Source organism: Euleptes europaea, chromosome 9, assembly GCF_029931775.1.
Source record: "Euleptes europaea isolate rEulEur1 chromosome 9, rEulEur1.hap1, whole genome shotgun sequence".
Classification (NCBI taxonomy): Eukaryota; Metazoa; Chordata; class Lepidosauria; order Squamata; family Sphaerodactylidae; genus Euleptes; species Euleptes europaea.
In genome coordinates, this window is record NC_079320.1 from 1,046,385 (window position 1) to 1,063,594 (window position 17,210).

The following is a 17,210-nucleotide window of genomic DNA, read 5'->3' on the forward strand; positions in this document are numbered from 1 at the left end:
TTTGGTGACATTGAGGGAAATGATTTTGCTAATTTCTTCGGAGTTAGCAAAATCATTTCCCTCAATGTCACCAAACTGTTGGAAATGCAACAAAGAAGTAGGATCTTTTCATCATATTTGGTGGACTTGTGAAAAAGCTAAGAAATTTTGGGAGATATAGACAAGATTGACTTTGACGGACCAAGGGTCTGATTCAGTAGAAGGCAGCTTCATGTGTTCATGTGTTCAAATGCTTGGAGAGGAATCTGCCCTTTGAACGAAGGTTGCCAACCTTGAAGTGGGGCCCGGAGATCTCCCGGAATGACAACTGGTCTCCAGACAGCAGAGACCAGCCCCCTTGGAAAAAATGGTGCTCTGGAGGGTGGACGTTGTGGCATCATACGTACTCTGCTGAGGCCCCTCCCCAGGTTTCCCAGCCCAGAGATGCAACCCTCATTTGAACAGCACACCTTTGGTTAGGGGGCCAGGGTCAACCAGCTGTGTAATAAACTGGGGCAGGCATGGGAAGGGGCCAGGTTTTTTGAGACCTGGTCTGAAGTGGGGCAGTGTCCGGGGGGCTTGTGTGAATCCACGTGGAGCTCATGTAGAGGAGGTCTGGGAGGCTGTGCGGACGGTGGGAAACAGAACTCTGGGGGGCATTTTTATTGTGGGAATGGGGTGGTGGTTTGAACCCCTGGGGAAACGTTAGGCGTTTTCTCCCCCTCCCCCTCATATTGTGTTGGTTGTTGGATGTATTACACTGCTCTGATTTCATTGTTCTCTAATAGTGTGATCTGGTTTTATTGTATTGGCTATGGTGTGACTGGGGAAGGCACTGGCACACCATCCCGTAAACAGAGTCTGCCTAGTAAACGTCGGGATGTGACGTCACCCCATGGGTCAGGAATGACCCGGTGCTTCGCACAGGGGACCTTTACCTTTACCTTTTTTACTATGGTGTGAATTATATTTATGATCTTTATTACATTGTTTTGTAATTCTGTAATCCGCCTGGATCTGCAAGAAAGGTGGATGAGGAAGCAAGGAAGGAAGGAAGGAAGGAAGGAAGGAAGGAAGGAAGGAAATGATTGGTTGGGGGACAGTTGTCCAAGGAGCTGGCCAAGGGAGCATGCAGGGGCCACTGTCACAGTGGTGGGGCCCAGCTGGGGCAGGGCTGCCCATGTCCTCTGGGAGGGGCTCCGTCTGGCCTCAGCAGCAGTCAGAGCAGAAACCTCCCCGGGACAGGGAACGTATTGCTTTAAAAAGCTCTTTCGGTTGAGTACAGAAAGCAACCGATTGAGGGACAAATTTGTCTGCCACCATCAAATGGTGTCGTAATTTTACCCAGACGGGCAATCACAAGGTCTTTGTGCACATTTATTTTTGTCGTACAACAAAACAGACTGATGCGAAATGATAAGTCATCTTGGGGTTGCATCCTGCCAACTGTTCTGCTCAGTCTCAGCTTCTTCCCTAGCTTATTGCAGTCCCCCTCCTACATGGCTTTTGTCCAGACAGGTCCCGTGATCCCAAACGTAAGCTTTTTGGTGGTCAAAGGGAACTCCTTCCCGTTTTCACCAGTGGGAAAACTGGCTGGGTCCAAGAGAGATCCTACAGCAAATGCCTGGTGCCCCAGTGAGCTTTCTAGGTGCCCTGGCTGCCAGTTGCCTGGGATTGGTCAAGCACTGCTTTAGGATGCAGAGTGCCTTCCAGCTTGCCCCCAGGGGCAACTTGGAGAGAGCTTCAGTTAGATACATTCTCAGGTTCCTCAGAACTCTGCGCGGCTGCAGTCCACACAGGATGAGATCGAAATGGGGCTGAGAAGGTTGCTGGGAGTGTTGATCCCGCAGACTGTTTGTTGAAGGGGTTTCAAGGGGGTTCTGGCCGCTGGCTGCCTTCTGCTTGCCCCAGTCCGAGGGAGCTCCCAGTGTGAATCCTGCCAGTGGAGAACGCAGTCGAGGAAGGGAGGGCAGAGGGGGGGGGAACGCAGTCGAGGAAGGGGGGGGGGACTGTGCTTCCCTGCAGCAAGGGCTGAGAAATGGGTTTTGAGCTGGTGTTGAAAGGGGAAGAGGGGTAGCCAGGGAGCCAGGAGGAAGGTGGTGTGGTAGGGTTGCCAACCTCCAGGTGGTAAACCGCAAGAAATGAAGGCTCAGTGCTGTAAGGATAATTGGAGCAACCCAAAACAGCACTATAACAATATAATGCAAATAAGTGAATTTTATAAAGTGCTAAAGTGAATAAATGTATACAACATGTACAAATAGGAGCACAACCAGATACAAAATTTTACAAAAAGCAATCAAATAAATATGACTGTCCAAAGGATATCACAGGTTCTAATTCAACAGATAAGTCAAAGTATATGACCAATTGGGATATCATTTGATGTAAAAGTCTTTAAATCTTCCAAATTGTTTTTAGGTTTCAGTTATTGGAGCAAATCCCAATTGGTCATATACTTTGACTTACCTGTTGAATTAGAACCTGTGATATCCTTTGGACAGTCATATATATTGGATTGCTTTTTGTAAAATTTTGTATCTGGTTGTACTCCTATTTGTACATGTTGTATATATTTATTCACTTTAGCACTTTATAAAATTCACTTATTTGCATTATATTGTTATAGTGCTGTTTTGGGTTGCTCCAACCTCCAGGTGGTAGCAGGCGATCTCCTGCTATTACAACTGATCTCCAGCCGATAGAGATCAGCTCACCTGGAGAAAATGGCCGCTTTGGCCATTGGACTCTGTGGCATTGAAGTCCCTCCCCTCCCCAACCCCCGCCCTCCGCAGGTTCCGCTCCCCAAAACCTCCTGCCGGTGGTGAAGAAGGACCTGGGAACCCTACGGTTTGGAAGGATGAGTGCATTTGTTGGAGGCCTGGTAGCGCCGGAGGAATCGAGGATGGAAAGACGTGCCAGAGCAGGACACTGGGGGATCCTTCAAGACATTTTGAGCAGGGAATAAATAGGGTGTTGGAAGGGGGAGGAGAAGAACCTGATAAATGTCCTCAGTTTTCTCAGGCTGTTGTTTATGCTGCTGCGCCACTAGAGGTCAGCTGTGTGCCATGAGACGGGGCCCTCCATGGAGTCCCTGCCCAAGACGCTTTCTCAGGAACTCGGCCTGCAAGGGAGGCCGCGGCATTTGGGGACTCAGCCGGGGCCAAATGCTGCTACTGAGCTGTAGAGGATGGTGGTGTGTCTCATGGGCTTGCAGCCCTAATAGGTATTTTGCACTTGGAATGAACTTCATTACTTTGCATCCCAGCTGTGGAACGAAGCGTGCTTCAGTGTAACCAAGGGCTAATTTCTGCTCATTCAGAATATAATTCACAGTGGGTAGCCGTGTTAGTCTGTCTGCAGTAGTAGAAAAGGGCAAGAGTCCAGTAGCACCTTAAAGACTAACAAAAATATTTTCTGGTAGGGTATGAGCTTTTGTGAGCCACAGTGCTCACGAAAGCTCATACCCTACCAGAAAATATTTTTGTTAGTCTTTAAGGTGCTACTGGACTCTTGCCCTTTTCTACTACATTCAGAATATGTTTCAGTTGTAGGGAGGTGAAGCAGGCTTGTCTTCAGGTGGTAGCGATGCTCCTTGGGGAGGCTGAGGTCTTGAAGGACGGTGTGCCTTCCACTTCCCGTGGGGTTCAGCCCACCTTTGTTGACTTGAATCAAGAGCCTAAGAGTTATACTAGACCCAGCACTACTCCTGGAGAAGAAAGTTAATGCAGCTGCAAAAAAAAAAAAAAAAATGTCATTCTACCAGCTTCTTTTAGCCCGGAAGGTGCTCTGTGCCTTGACTAGGCTGACCTGGCCATGTGGATCCACGCTATGGTTACTTCAAGGCTAGAATACTGTAATCCTCTGCCCAGGGATCTGCCTTTAAAGACTACTTGGAAACTCCAGTTGGTGCAGAATGCCACAGCTTGGTTATTCTTGGGAGCTAGCGAGAGCATGCCTCTGCCACATGTGCTCCATTGGCTGCCCGTCAGTTACCAGGTTCACTCCAAGGTATTGGCTGGCCCGTAGGCAGCCTTTCTTGGCCTTGGTCCCATCCGCTTCAATCCCTGGCGGCATCTCCAGTTAGTATAGGTGACACGGAAGACCTGGACCTGAGGCCCTGCTGAGCTGCTGCCGGTCCGGAGGGTCCTGCCCTTGACAGACTCAGCGTACGGCAGCTTTACCACTTCCTTTTCTGCCCTGACCCACTTAAGGGGGTTTCTGAGATTGGGGTGCACTTTTGGGGTCCACACAAGCGATGCAGTAGCTCTGCTTATCCATGTTAGGCTGTGCAAGGAAAATGAGTGGTTGGGAGGGGGGCGGCCACACTGCCTTTTTGTGTGTGCGTGCACTCTCAGGCCACGCAGGGTGGGACCAGGGAGGGAAGAGGTGTCTTGCGCTTCAGATGAAGCGCCCAGGAGGTGGAGAGGAAGGTGAAACACCTTGGGCATCTTCTGGGCATGGAGTATGGGTCACTGGGTGTGTGTGTGTGGGGAGATAGTTTGGGATTTCCTGCATTGTACAAGGGGTTGGACTAGATGACCCTGGTGGGCCCTTCCAACTCTATGATTCTGTGATCGGTTCCAGAGGTCACAGTATAAGTCACTGAAAGAGAGGAAAGAGCTCCTGCCCACTGGCTGCCTTTCCCCCCACCTTTGGCAGTGCTGCAGCATCACAAAGCCCCCCCCGGCAAACGTGCAGCTTGTTTCCACAATGCAGTGGGCCATGTGGCCGCCTCTTCCCCAGCCCCCTTCTCTTGTTCAGCTGCGGCTCGCTCCTGGGTAGACGTCTGCAGTGTTAGGTGAAGGGTTTTTGCTCTGGTTTGGTTCTGGTTTCCATCTTGCTCTCCTTGCCGCAGTGCCTGGGAGACCTCCACGTGGTTGTTGCGGGTGAGTGAGAGCCACCCGTGGGGCTGAAGCCCCGCTGCCATCCTCAGCTGACCGTACATTTCTCCTCCCCACCCCATCCCCAGTGCACAGGATCCTGTAGCGTTGCTCTGGTTATCCGAGTATCCACCAGCGTGTTACGCACGCCTGCCTGCTCTTTATGGGAGGAATGGGGATCCCCCGAGGCGCTCTCTGAGCCGGGCTTTGGCGGACGAAGCATGTCTCTCTCCTAAGCCTCTTGCCGTCAGATATCAACTCCGTCAGCGCACACTTTCAGCTTTGGGGCGAGAGGATTTTCCTGTCTGTCATGGATACTGTGCTATCAAACGAGAAAAACCCCTGCCCCTGTTCAGGCTGTCAGTTGAGGGGGGCGGCTCTTTGGCACAGTTCTTTTCCTGCACCGGAGGAATTATGGCTGCCCCCCCACCCCAGCAGCCCTCTTGTGTTCTGTTTCCTATGGATTAAGATGTTAGGATTATGAACTAATTGGGTAGAACAAGGAGGGGGCTTCCTGCAGGGGGTTTTCCATCGAGTCGAGCCTGGAGCTGGACCCAAGCTTAAAGTTTGGTCCGAGTACATTTCAGAGACCCCTGTCAGTCAGCCTCACACAACTCAGATTTCCCAGGATGCTGCGGGGGGGGGGGGATGGGGTCCAGATGTGGACGGCGTCTGCTGACATGGGATGAAAAGAGGAATGGGCCCAAAAGTCCAGGCATGGTGGGGCTTCTGGCAGCAGGCTCCACATGGCTGCTGGGCCGGCCTCAGAGCTGCTGGGCCATCAAGCGATGTGTTTGGTGGCACTCTGGGCTCAGGACAGGGGTTTGTGAGGGAGCCTCTCTGTCCTGGCATCGCCTCGGAGGGGCAAGTCCAGCCCTCAGTGGGCACTTGGGGACTTCACCTCCTGTCTGCTTCTGTTCCAGGCCCAGCAGCAAAGGAACTTGGACCACTTCGTGTCTCAGCCCTCCAAGACAGGCGGCGGGAGGCTCAAGAGAGACGCTGGTGCGAGCTCAGACCTGGAGGGCCAAAGCAGCAGCCCCATGTCTGAGCGGGATTCCGGGATCCTGGACGTGGAAGAGGAGGAGGAGGCAAGTGCCTGCCGGGCGGGGGTGGGGGGGCGGGGGGCTGGGCCGAGATGCCCCCCTCAGTGGAAGTGACCACAAGGCGAGGGGTGGGTAGGTAGGGCAAAGGGTGAGCAGTCGTTCCCACGGAACAGGGCGGGGGTCCTTGGGGTGTGCTGTGGACCGCTGCCGCTTGGGCCTGCCCCCCTCCCCCCAGCGGGCACCAAGCACCTGCAGTTTCCCTGGTTGGCCAGCGGGTGGCAGCAGCAGATACTGTCCGTGAAGGGCAGAGTTTGGCTTCCTGCTCCTCAATCCTGCACAGAACTGGAAAGCGATGGGTCAGGTTTTGGACATACATGGATTCCCTGGACCCTGCAGCGGGTGGCACTGGGTGTCCTGGCATCACTTTGCTCTGAAGACCTGTTCTGTGCTCTGTCCCCATTTGCTGTGCAGCAGAAGTTCCGCCCATCTAGCCTTTGCTGGCTCTGCTCAGCCAGCATCTTGCCTGGCTCTAGAGAAGCCCTTCAGGGGAGTAGGGTTGCCAACCTCCAGGTACTAGCTGGAGATCTCCTGCTCTTTCCACTGATCTCCAGCCGATAGAGATCAATTCCCCAGGAGAAAATGGCTGCTTTGGCAATTGGACTCTATGGCATTTAAGAATCATAGAATCATAGAGTTGGAAGGAACCACCAGGGTCTTTGTCCAACCCCCTACACAATGCAGGAAATTCACAACTACCTCCCCCCAGACACCCACAGTGACCCCTACTCCATGCCCAGAAGATGGCCAAAGTGCCCTCCCTCTCATGATCTGTCTAAGGTCATAGAATCAGCATTGCTGACAGATGGCCATCTAGCCTCTTCATAAAAACCACCTTAAAAAAATTGAACACAATACTCTAGGTGAGGTCTAACCAGAGGAGAGTAAAGTGATACTATCACTTTGCTTGATCTGGACACTATACTATACTTCTGTTGATACAGCCCAAGATCTCATTTGCCTTTTTAGCTACCACATCACACTGTTGACTCATGTTCAGTGTTTGGTCTACTAAAACCCCAAAATCCTTTTCGCACATACTACTGCTCAGACAAGTCTCCTCCATCCTATGATTATGCATTTTATTTCTCCTACCTAAATGCAGAACTTTACATTTATCTTTGTTGAAGTGTATTTTATTAGTTTTAGCCAATTCTACAGCCTGTCAAGATCATCTTGTATTCTGGCTCTGTCTTCTATCAAATGCAAATTTAATAAGCATCCCCTCTATCCCTTCATCCAAAACATGTATAAAGATGTTGAACAACATAGGACCCAGGACAGACCCTTGAGAGTCACTTCTCTCCAAGTGAATGAGGAACCATTTACAAGCACTCTTTGTCAGAGTTACAAGTTGGCCATAATAGATTTGACAGAGACAGCTGACAGGTAACTGTCAGATCTGGGACATCTAGCTGATGCAAGAGGCTGCAAGTGCCTTGAGGTCCCAGAGTGAACTGCAGCAAACCAGATTAAGGCAGTAAAGCTGATGCAATACTGTGTCCAGGTCTACAGGTGGCCTAATTGGTTTCTGGTGCTGGAATGTATATAAGTCTGTATGATTATAACTCTGTGTTGGGAAGTTTGGTGGAGAGAAGTGTACGTGACGGTTTGTCCTTTTGTATCTGTGCACTGTAAATTAAACAACACTGTTTTCTATAAAGCCAAGGAGTTCTGGTGGTGTGTCCTGGATAACTGCTAATCCACTTACTCCCACGTCACTCTTTGGGTGCGATCTGTCAACCTGTTACAGATCTGCCAAAGAAGAAGAAGAGTTGGCTTTTGCATGCTGACTTTCTCTACCACTTAAGGGAGACTCAAACCAGCTTACAATCACCTTCCCTTCCCTGCCCCACAACAGACACCCTGTGAGGTAGGTGGGGCTGAGAAAGCTCTAAGAGAGATGTGACTAGCCCAAGGTCGCCCAGCTGGCTTCATGTGGAGGAGTGGGGAAACAAATCCAGTTCACCAGATTAGCCTCCACCGCTCATGTGGAGGAGTGAGGAATCAAGCCCGGTTGGTTCTCCAGATCACCGCTCCAAACCATCACTCTTAACCATTACACCACACTGGCTCTCTAAAGTTCCTCCCCCCTCAAACCCTGCCTTCCTCAGGCTCCACCCCAAAAATCTCCAGGTATTTCCCACCCTGGAGCTGGCAACCCTAACTGGGAGGGAGGTGGAGGGTGGCTGCTCTGCTGGCAGCTGCTTTTTATGAAGTGGGGGGGGGGGTTGGAGCCACTCCTGGCCGTTGTGATCTCTGTGCAGAGAAAAAGGTTTTCTTGGCCGGTTGGATGGAGAAGGTTCTTCAGAAGCAGAGTTAACATTGGAAAGTCCTCCCCCCCCCCCCGTTGTCCTTGTCTGCCTCTGCAGAAGTGAATGGGTTGCAGGGTCTGTGATGCTGCGCTCACAACCCCTGACCTTGTGCCAGCTTCCAATTCCTCTCCCCCCCCAATGTTCTAGGGGGGAATTGGAACTTGAATCAAGTGGCACTGAGGGGCTGCTGAAAACACACCTGCCATCCTCATTAGAGTTTGCAGGGCTACCGTCCTTGGTTAGTGGAGTACAAGAAGCCCAGGGATCTGGGAACCACCCCTGTTCCCCCTCCCACAGATTCCTTCCTCTGATTCCAAACATAGATGGCTGCTTTTATCCTTGGCCTCCACTCCCTACCTGCTTTGCGGCCATAGCATCCCCCGCTTCCTCTGCTGACCTCTTCTCTTGATGCCGCCCTAGGTGCCAGGAGCCCAGGAGCTGGTGGATTTCTCGCCTGTCTACCGTTGCCTACACATCTACTCAGTACTGGTAAGTGTGTTTTCTTTTCTTCTCATCTGCACAGTGAGGGTCTTGGGAGAACATGGCTGGCTGCCCTGGGATCTTGGGCACATGGTCGAGAACAGCTTCTCTCACGCTTGGCTGTGATTCTCTGGGATGCAGGAGGTTGTGGGGAGGCATGGAGAGGTGAAAAGTTCTTGCATTTGGGTCAGAGGGTTACATTTAGCTCTGGCTTGAGCAGATTTGGGGCTTTTCCGCACGCTCAACTTACTTACTGATTTTCTTGGCAGTCCATCCACAAGCATTAAAATTGGTTTGGGCATGGTTCTTTTGCACGTCTGCCCTGCCTGCATTTTCACAGTTGTGAAATACTTTCCCTTCCACACATGTGCCTTAAATGATCAGGATTTTGGGGGCAGAGGGCACTGTTGTCATCAGTGGCATCACAGCACACCTATTTTTATTTTTTTGCACATGTTTATATTGATATATCAATATCATGGGTGCATTTTTTTAAAAGCACTAAAATATTAATATATTGATATACTATTGTAATTATAGGTTTAGCAGATTCTCTGCATTCCTAGCTTTCATTTTTTAAAAAGTCTCAAGTTCAAGAGATATAAGTAAAAAGGCTTATCCTCAAGGATAGGGACTAGAGATTTTTGGGGTGTCATTCTAGGCACTACAACGGATTTCTCATATAATCAATACAGAAGCAATTTACTTGTGGGAAATCCAGAAACCATTGACTTTGCAGATTCTAGGGTTCAGTTATACTTACAGTAACCTAGAGCCAAAGAGGACACATTCTTCCCTTGTGGATAATATAAAGAGAAACCAACATGGCGAGCAGAGACAGGTGTGGGCTTACCAGAAAGGGACCAGAAAGTATGGAAAGGGATTTTAGCACCAGAAGGATGCATTCCATAGCAAGGCATGGCTGGCTGGGTGGCTGAAAAGAAGGATGTAGCCAAGAGATGGGAGTGGGGAAGAAAGATCTCAAGGGCAATTATGAAGGAAGGAGGCAGAGCATTCTCTGCTGGTCTTGGGGATGGAATCCCACGGTCTTCTGCCAGCAGTAGGGGAGAGAGAGGTCTTGAGAGCAGAACTAATTTCTGTTTACAGGGGCCTGAGAAGATCCTTTTATGCACCTGGGTTTACTTGGGCATAGGTAGGGGAAGTAGTAATATCTGTTAGAGTAGGAGCGGCATCAAGATGTACATTATTATTCTCTCTGCTTGTGTGCCTGGGCAGTTAGCTGTGTGGCTACCTGTTTGCCAGAGTCTGCCTGGCTTCCTTTGAATGCTTCCTGGTGTGTCTCTTAATAAAGAGGAAAGTAACCTGCATGATGCAGCTTTTAGTGAGAGGTCGGACAAGAAACACTCTCTGAATGAGCCACGTTGAGCTATGGAACCTCTGCTCCTGACCTGAGGCAGACCCCTCAGGGGAAAACTTCTCCTTTCCCCATCACACAAGGCTAATTCCCAGACTGGCTTTCTAGGCTCTTCTCAGAGCACAGGGTCTCAGCGGTCAGGCAGGCACCAGAGAAAATGTTCACATTGGCTTCAGCCGGAAGGATCATAATATAATAGCTCTAAAAAATGCTAATATTTGTCTTTTACAATGGCGTTATCTAAGTGCTTGGCCTGCAGTTGAAAAGGACCCCTTTGAATAAATATTGCAATATTTATTATTTTTAGTGAACCCGACCTTCCTGTCACCCCACTTTTATGGCCGCAGCTTACAAGTTCCCAAAGGATGATGTGAAAAATCCTGCTTCTCTCTGCCAGTCCTTATCAGCGGAGCAGGAGTTCCCTTATTGTAACTCAAGGTCAGCCTTTGGTCATGGTCTTGGAGACGGGGCCAGGCACCTGTAAGCCCTTCCTTCTGCAGCAGAGGCAATGTAGGATATCAAAGAGGCCTGGATACTTTCCAGGAAGTGCTGAACTTTGGCAGGAAGGGCAGGCAAGGGAGGGAAGAAAGCAAACCAGGGTCACGTTCTGGTGAGTGCAGAAAGGACTGTTTGCTTGCTTGGCCCAAGGCGGCAGGGGGTGTGCGGGACCTTGAGTAAACTTTTTATATCCTGTTTTGGGCACAAAATTCTCCCAAAGCACCTGACAATAAAATCAGAACATAAACAACGTGCAACAAACTAGAAAATCTTAATGTCAACCATGTCAACAAAACCACAAGACAGGGATGCTTTGGAGAGTACCGACTGTTTGTTCAACAGCTCAATTTCTTCCTGCCTTTGAAGGCTCAGATGTGCAAGGTTGGAAGTTCTGTGGAAGTGCCACGTCTCTGCCTGGCATCTCTATCACTTCCCCTACTCCTGAGTAAAGCACTGTTCCTTTGGTAACTGCCACCACCAGCTAATCTCTAGAAAGCCTCCTGATGACAGATTAGAAAACCAGGGCGCTTCCAGTGCACCACCCCTTTGCTGCATCTCCCACTAAAACTTGTGCATTTCAAGGATGAGGGATCTGCTGCCACCTCCTTCCTTTCCTTCTCCTTGGTGAACCTGAATTAATTTAGGCATGGTGTGGGTACAGAGATCAGACTTCTCAAATTCAAGATATCAAGAAATTTAATAAAAAGATATAAAGCACACATAAACAGAGTCTAGAGTCACCAATACCGTGCAAGGATGAAAGGAAAAAATGTTGCAAGTGCATCGTCTTTCCCTGTTCTGCAAGTGCTGCCCTGTTAAGATCAATGAAGTACCCGTGCCTTCTCTGTTATGGCCCTCACCTTCTGGCACAGGCTGCCTGAGGAGGTAATAAGGGCTCCCGCACCACTGTCATTCTGCAAACTGTGCACAACAGAATTGGTCAGGAGGGCGTTTCTGTAAAGGTGATGGGGCTGTACTATAACAAAATAATTCACTCTTCTCTACTTACGGACAGATGGACTCACATTCTAGCTGTAACTGAAGAAGGGAGCTCTGAGTCGTGAAAGCTCAGACCCTGCCGGAAATTGTGTTAAGTCTTTAAGATGCTGCTGGACTCTTGCTCTTTTCTACTGCTAGTGACAGACTAACAGGGCTACCCATTGTGATCTATAACAGAATAGTCCAGGAAGGTGCTTTATGGAGGGAAACAGACTGTGGATTGTACCATTGTGACTAGGACATATTATCAGTTTGTGTTATCAGTATTACCCTATTCTTGAGTTATTTCTACTGAGTTATTACCAATTTTCTTCATTATAATCCACACTCAGTATCACACCTAATATGCCATGCTAATTCAGATTTCAGTAATCCTAGTCACTTTCAAAAGGAAGATGACCCTGAATGTAAGACAGCCCCTTTATTTTTTACACAAAAGACACATTTAAAAAATATTATTATTGCATTTGACTCTAACTTGTTTGTGAATGTAAGATGACCCCTCTTTTTTGATGGCATATCGGGGGTGGGGGAGTGGCCTTGCATTTGAGTAAAGACTGTACATGGCTCATTGGCTGTCCCCTCGTATTAACCGTGTGGACCTGCACTGTTCTCATGAGATGTCTCTTTGTATAGACTGTTATCAGCTTATGCTGTGTAGTACTCCCTGCCTGGAGTCTCAATGGAAAAGGCGGGCTATAAATTCAGTCAACAAATTCTCTAGTTAAAGTGGATACTAGTCATGATGCATACCTGTTCTCTCCAGGATCAGAGGAGCATGCACGAATATATCAGATGCTGTGGAACACAGGCAGGAGACTGCTGCTGCAGTCAAAGTCTTGTTTGTGGGCTTCCTAGAGGCACCTGGTTGGCCACTGTGTGAACAGACTGCTGGACTTGATGGGCCTGGGTCTGATCCAGAAGAGCTTTTCTTAGGTTCTGATCAAGTGGTTAAATTAAGGGCAGGCTCTTTGAAACTTGAAGATCCAGCAGTTAGAAACCATGCATCCCCCAGGAATCTTTCTTTGGAGCTACCTGCTGGTTGTTCCGAGGCAGATGGCAAAGCCCCCTTCAGGGAGGGGCTCTGGGGTAGGAGTTCCCTGTGGGAAGATGTTCAGAATGGAGCGAGTCCTTTTCTCCCTCCTGCCTTGGGTTTAAATAACCTCTCTCTTTCTCCCTCCCCTCACTGACCCTTCCTGTCCCAAAGGAAGGGCTTTTGTTATATCACTTTAGTCTTCCCAGGTGTGCCTCTCAGCAATGAGTGGCTCCTTGGGCTGGCTTTGTCCTCACCCTCTGCTTTTCTGGGGTGAGAGGCATTTAGCCACGCTGGCCATCTTCTCATGCCAGGATGGGCAGTATGGCCCAGGCAGTCGAGACTGACCTCGCCTACAGCTTGAGGCCAGCCTGGCAAGCCAAATGGAAGGCCGAGGCGTTGCCGCGAGAGGGTGGAGTGCCGCTCTTCCTCTCCTGGCGCAACCTGAACCTTGAATGTGTTCCATGTGTGCTGCATGTGCGTGGAGGAGGTTGCCTGATCCCACCCCCACCCCCCAATAACGTGTGGTGGAATACGGTGCTACACAAAGCCCCGCAGCTCAATGTGGTGCTGATGGGCATGAAACTCCTGCATGTGTTCCTGGAGGTGTGAGGGGGTGTGTGTGCTGCAGACAGCAGGGCCTCCCTGGCAGGTGGTGGGGCAAACGTTTCTGTTGAAGGGCTGCCTGTCTGGACCCATAACGTTTCTCTTCCCAGTGCCCACCACCGTCTCTCCCTGCCCAGTTATTTCCTTTTAGTTTTTTTGTACACTTGGCCCTACTGCATTCCCATGGTTTCTGGCTATCCATCCCTAACAGCCTCCCCCACTGGGCATTCTCTGCTCTGTCTCGTGAGTCACTGGACTGTCCGTAGCTCATTTGTAAGGTGTAGTTGCAGCCTGGAATTCTTGCTCTGGGTGGCCTTCTGCTGGAGGCTGGGCAGTGTGACTGCCTCTCCCTCTTGTCCTTTGACCGGTGGCTGCTGGAGCTGAGAGTGATGCGCAGGGCACCATGTCCTGGTGCTGTCTGTTGTCCAGGAAGGTGGCTCTGGGCTGGAGAGGCCAGAGTGTGTCCTCTTGACCAGCGGTGCTATGTCTGCTTCATGTAGGAGGATTGCAAAGGATGGCAGAGGAGGGTTGTGTTCTTGCAGAAGGCCCAGGTTCTTCATCGTGCCATCTCGGGCAGTTTGGCTCCTAGACGCTTTCCGTGCACACAGCAAAGACTGGGCCTTTGCATGGGCAGTCGTGGGGGCTGAATGGGAAGCGGAGAAGATCCGTGGCCAGAACGCCTGGCCCACTCTGTCCGTCTTGCCCGGTCTTCTCTCATGTGGCAGGACTGATGCTCACCCTGGCCAGGTTCAGGCAGGGTCAAGATCTGCTGGCAGTTCAGTCCTTGCTCCAGTTTCCTGCTCTCTGTCCTCTTGAAGCCTCGGCAGGGGAGGGGGAAATGGTGTGTTGGAAACTGACGGAAGTGACTGAAGGTGGTCAAGTGAGTCAGCCAGCGTGCGGGGGCACTGATGCCCCCTCCCTTGCCAAAGCTGGTCAGGTTGTGGGGCAGTTCCAGAAGATATGGGACACATGCTGTGACCCTGAGAGGCTGCTGCTGGGCGGGGGGATCAAAGTGGGGAGAGAAACTGAACCGCTGAGGAATGCAGAGGTCCCTCCTCAGCACCTCCCGCTGCTCCCCGAAGGGCTGAGGGGTGCTCTGCCTCTCTTTTGGCGGACGCGTGCAGCTTTGCACTCCCTGGCTGACCCCAGCTGGAAGTGGAGCTTCCTCTCTGTTCTCAGACACCCCCCCCCAGTGCCTCCTCATTCCCCTCTGGTGTGCCCCCCCCCATGTCTCCGTCTCTTGACTTGGCTGACCCAGCGGTGCCTGGTGGAGTTAAAGAGCCATAAACAAGGGTGGGATCGCAGAGAATGGCCTGGGCAGACGCTTGGTGAGCCGCATTGATAAGGACACAGGAAAAGCCCTTAGAAGGGATGGGTGTCCGTGACCTGTGGAGAACCACTTTGGACTGTGTGCAAGCGGAGCCTGCCTTCTGCAGTTGCCCCTCCATGGCTTGATCTTCCAGGGGGAGGGGGCTTCTGCACTTGGGAGGAGAGCTTGAAGTGCCGATTTGTCATGCTGTGTCACAGTGAGGTCCCTGCAGGGATGTTGAGGGCATTCTGGGGCACAACTCACCGTACACAGCTGGGCGTGGTTGAGGTTTCACTCCAGGGTCCTGTCCCTTTCCATCGGTCACATTTTGATCTTACCCTTTTCCAAAAAGGCCAGGGTAAGGTGGCATGTGTGGGTCGTCTGCAGAGGACGGTGGTGTGTTCTTCTGGAACTGGCCATTAAATATCCTGCTTTATTTATTTATTTTTATGAAAACATTTCTAGGCTGCCTTCCCCCCCACTCACCCCCAGCTAAGGATCCCCTGAGGCAGTGCGCAACCCAACACAAAACAAGCTTTTAAAATGCATAATATTTATTTAATTGTTCATGTTCTTTATAGTCTGCCTTTCTTAAGACTTAAGGTGTAAGTCAGCGCAGTCAGTAGAATAAGGCATCTAATTAGCATAGTGACATGACTCGAAGGTCAGAAACCTGAAGGCAAACATCGACCCTAGGCATGAGATGCCAGCCCTGCCAAAAGGTGGAATTACAGAGGTAGATAAGTGTAGCGAGAGCAAGATAATACCTACGACAAATGGGTCATGTATGCTATACCCAGTAGTGTAGCCCACATTCCCCATAGAATCATAGAGTTGGAAGGGACCTCCAGGGTCATCTAGTCCCAACCCCTGCACAATGCAGGAAATTCACAACTACCTCCCCCCCACACCCCCAGTGACCCCCTACATGCCCTGAAGATGGCCAAGATGCCCTCCCTCTCATTTATTAAAAGCAAATAAAAGCAACAATTAAACAAAACTCACGCAGGAAGGAAGGTCAGGGAGGGAATGCTAAACAAAACAGATAGGTCTTCCCCTTCTGGCCGAAGACAATGATAGAAGGGGACGGGCAGGTCTCCCTAGGGAGGGAGTTCCGTAATTTTATTGCCATGACTGAGAAGGTCTTTTCCCAGGTTGCCACAAACTGAGTCTCGGGCAGCAAGGGTACCGCAAGAAGGGCCCCTGAACACGATCATTATGGTCAGCTAGATTCATGCTGGAATAGCTTCCCCTTCAGGTATGGCGGTCCCAAAACATATCAGGCTTTAGAGATGAATGCTGGCCCCTTGAATTGGACCTGGAAGATAATTGGGAACAAGACTGGAGTGACGTCGTTCCTCCAACCCACTCCAGTCAGCATTCTGGTTGCAGCATTCTGAACCACTATAGTTTCTGAACACCCTTCAAAGGCAGCCCCACACACAGTGCATTGCAGCGGTCTATGGCAATATTACCAGGGCATCTTCCACAGTGGGGAGATCTCTTTCTGACCAGGAAAGACCACAGCTGGCTCACCAGCTGAAGCTGGTGAAAGTCACCCTGGACACTGCTGCCCCCCGTTTATCCCACAGGAGGCCTGAGTAGAGCAGCCTCACCAAGCCACAAACCTGTTCCTTCCTTCCAGAACATGGCTCTACATGGCTCTGGGTGAGAAGGTGAAGGACCTGGGGGCACAGGTTGTGTTTTCATCAGTTCTGCCTGTTGAAGGTCATGGCTTAGGAAGGGAAAGACGAATATTACAAATTAATGACTGGCTGCACAGGTGGTGTCATCAAGAAAGGTTTGGATTTCTGGACCATGGCTTACGCTTTCGAGAAGAAGAGAAGAAGCTCTTCTGTCGGGATGGTTTACACCTCACGAGGGTAGGAAAAAGTGTGTTTGGTGAGAGCCTTGCAAACCTGATCAGGAGGGCTTTAAACTAAATCCTATGGGGGAGCGAGACAACAATTTAAAGCCTTGTATGCTGATAATACCTGAAGACGAGAACAATAAATATTTGCAGGGAGTGGCATGTATGCAAGGAAACATAAACTCACAGGTAAGTACAGAAACGAAAACCACGGGGCACATAAACCACAGATTCCAATGTCTGTACACTAATGCGCAGAGTATGGGAAACAAGCAGGAAGAACTCGAAGCCCTAATACAGGAAGGGAATTTTGACCTAATAGGCATTTCTGAAACTTGGTGGGATGTCTCTCATGATTGGAATATTAAGATTGAGGGGTACAACTTGTTTAAAAGGGATAGACAGATAAGGAAGGGAGGAGGAGTAGCACTGTATGTCAAAGATGTGTACACTTGTGAAGAAGTACATGAATCTGAGCATGGTAGTGCAGTCGAGACTCTATGGGTAAACATAAAAGGAATAAGAAATAATCGATATTCTGGTGGGGGTCTGCTATCGACCACCAAACCAGGCAGAGGACTTGGATGGGATGCTCCTAGACCAGATCACAAAGTTCTCAAAGAGACGCGACATGGTGGTCTTGGGAGATTTTAATTACCCGGTTATCTGTTGGAAGTCCAACGCTGCTAAAAATGCAAGATCCAATAAATTCCTGACTTGTCTTGCTGACAACTTCCTATTCCAGAAGGTGGACAGGGAAACA

General features: G+C 50.1%; 1 protein-coding gene across 1 annotated transcript in view; it reads left to right on the forward strand.

The window, feature by feature from the left end:
* Positions 1–17,210, forward strand: part of EXOC6B (exocyst complex component 6B) — a 210,379-nt gene that overhangs the window by 89,976 nt on the left and 103,193 nt on the right. Inside the window, exons 7-9 of the mRNA XM_056855368.1 lie at positions 5,786–5,954; positions 6,826–6,830; positions 8,698–8,766. Coding sequence (XP_056711346.1) covers positions 5,786–5,954; positions 6,826–6,830; positions 8,698–8,766 — 243 coding nt within the window. The remainder of the gene's footprint in view (positions 1–5,785; positions 5,955–6,825; positions 6,831–8,697; positions 8,767–17,210) is intronic.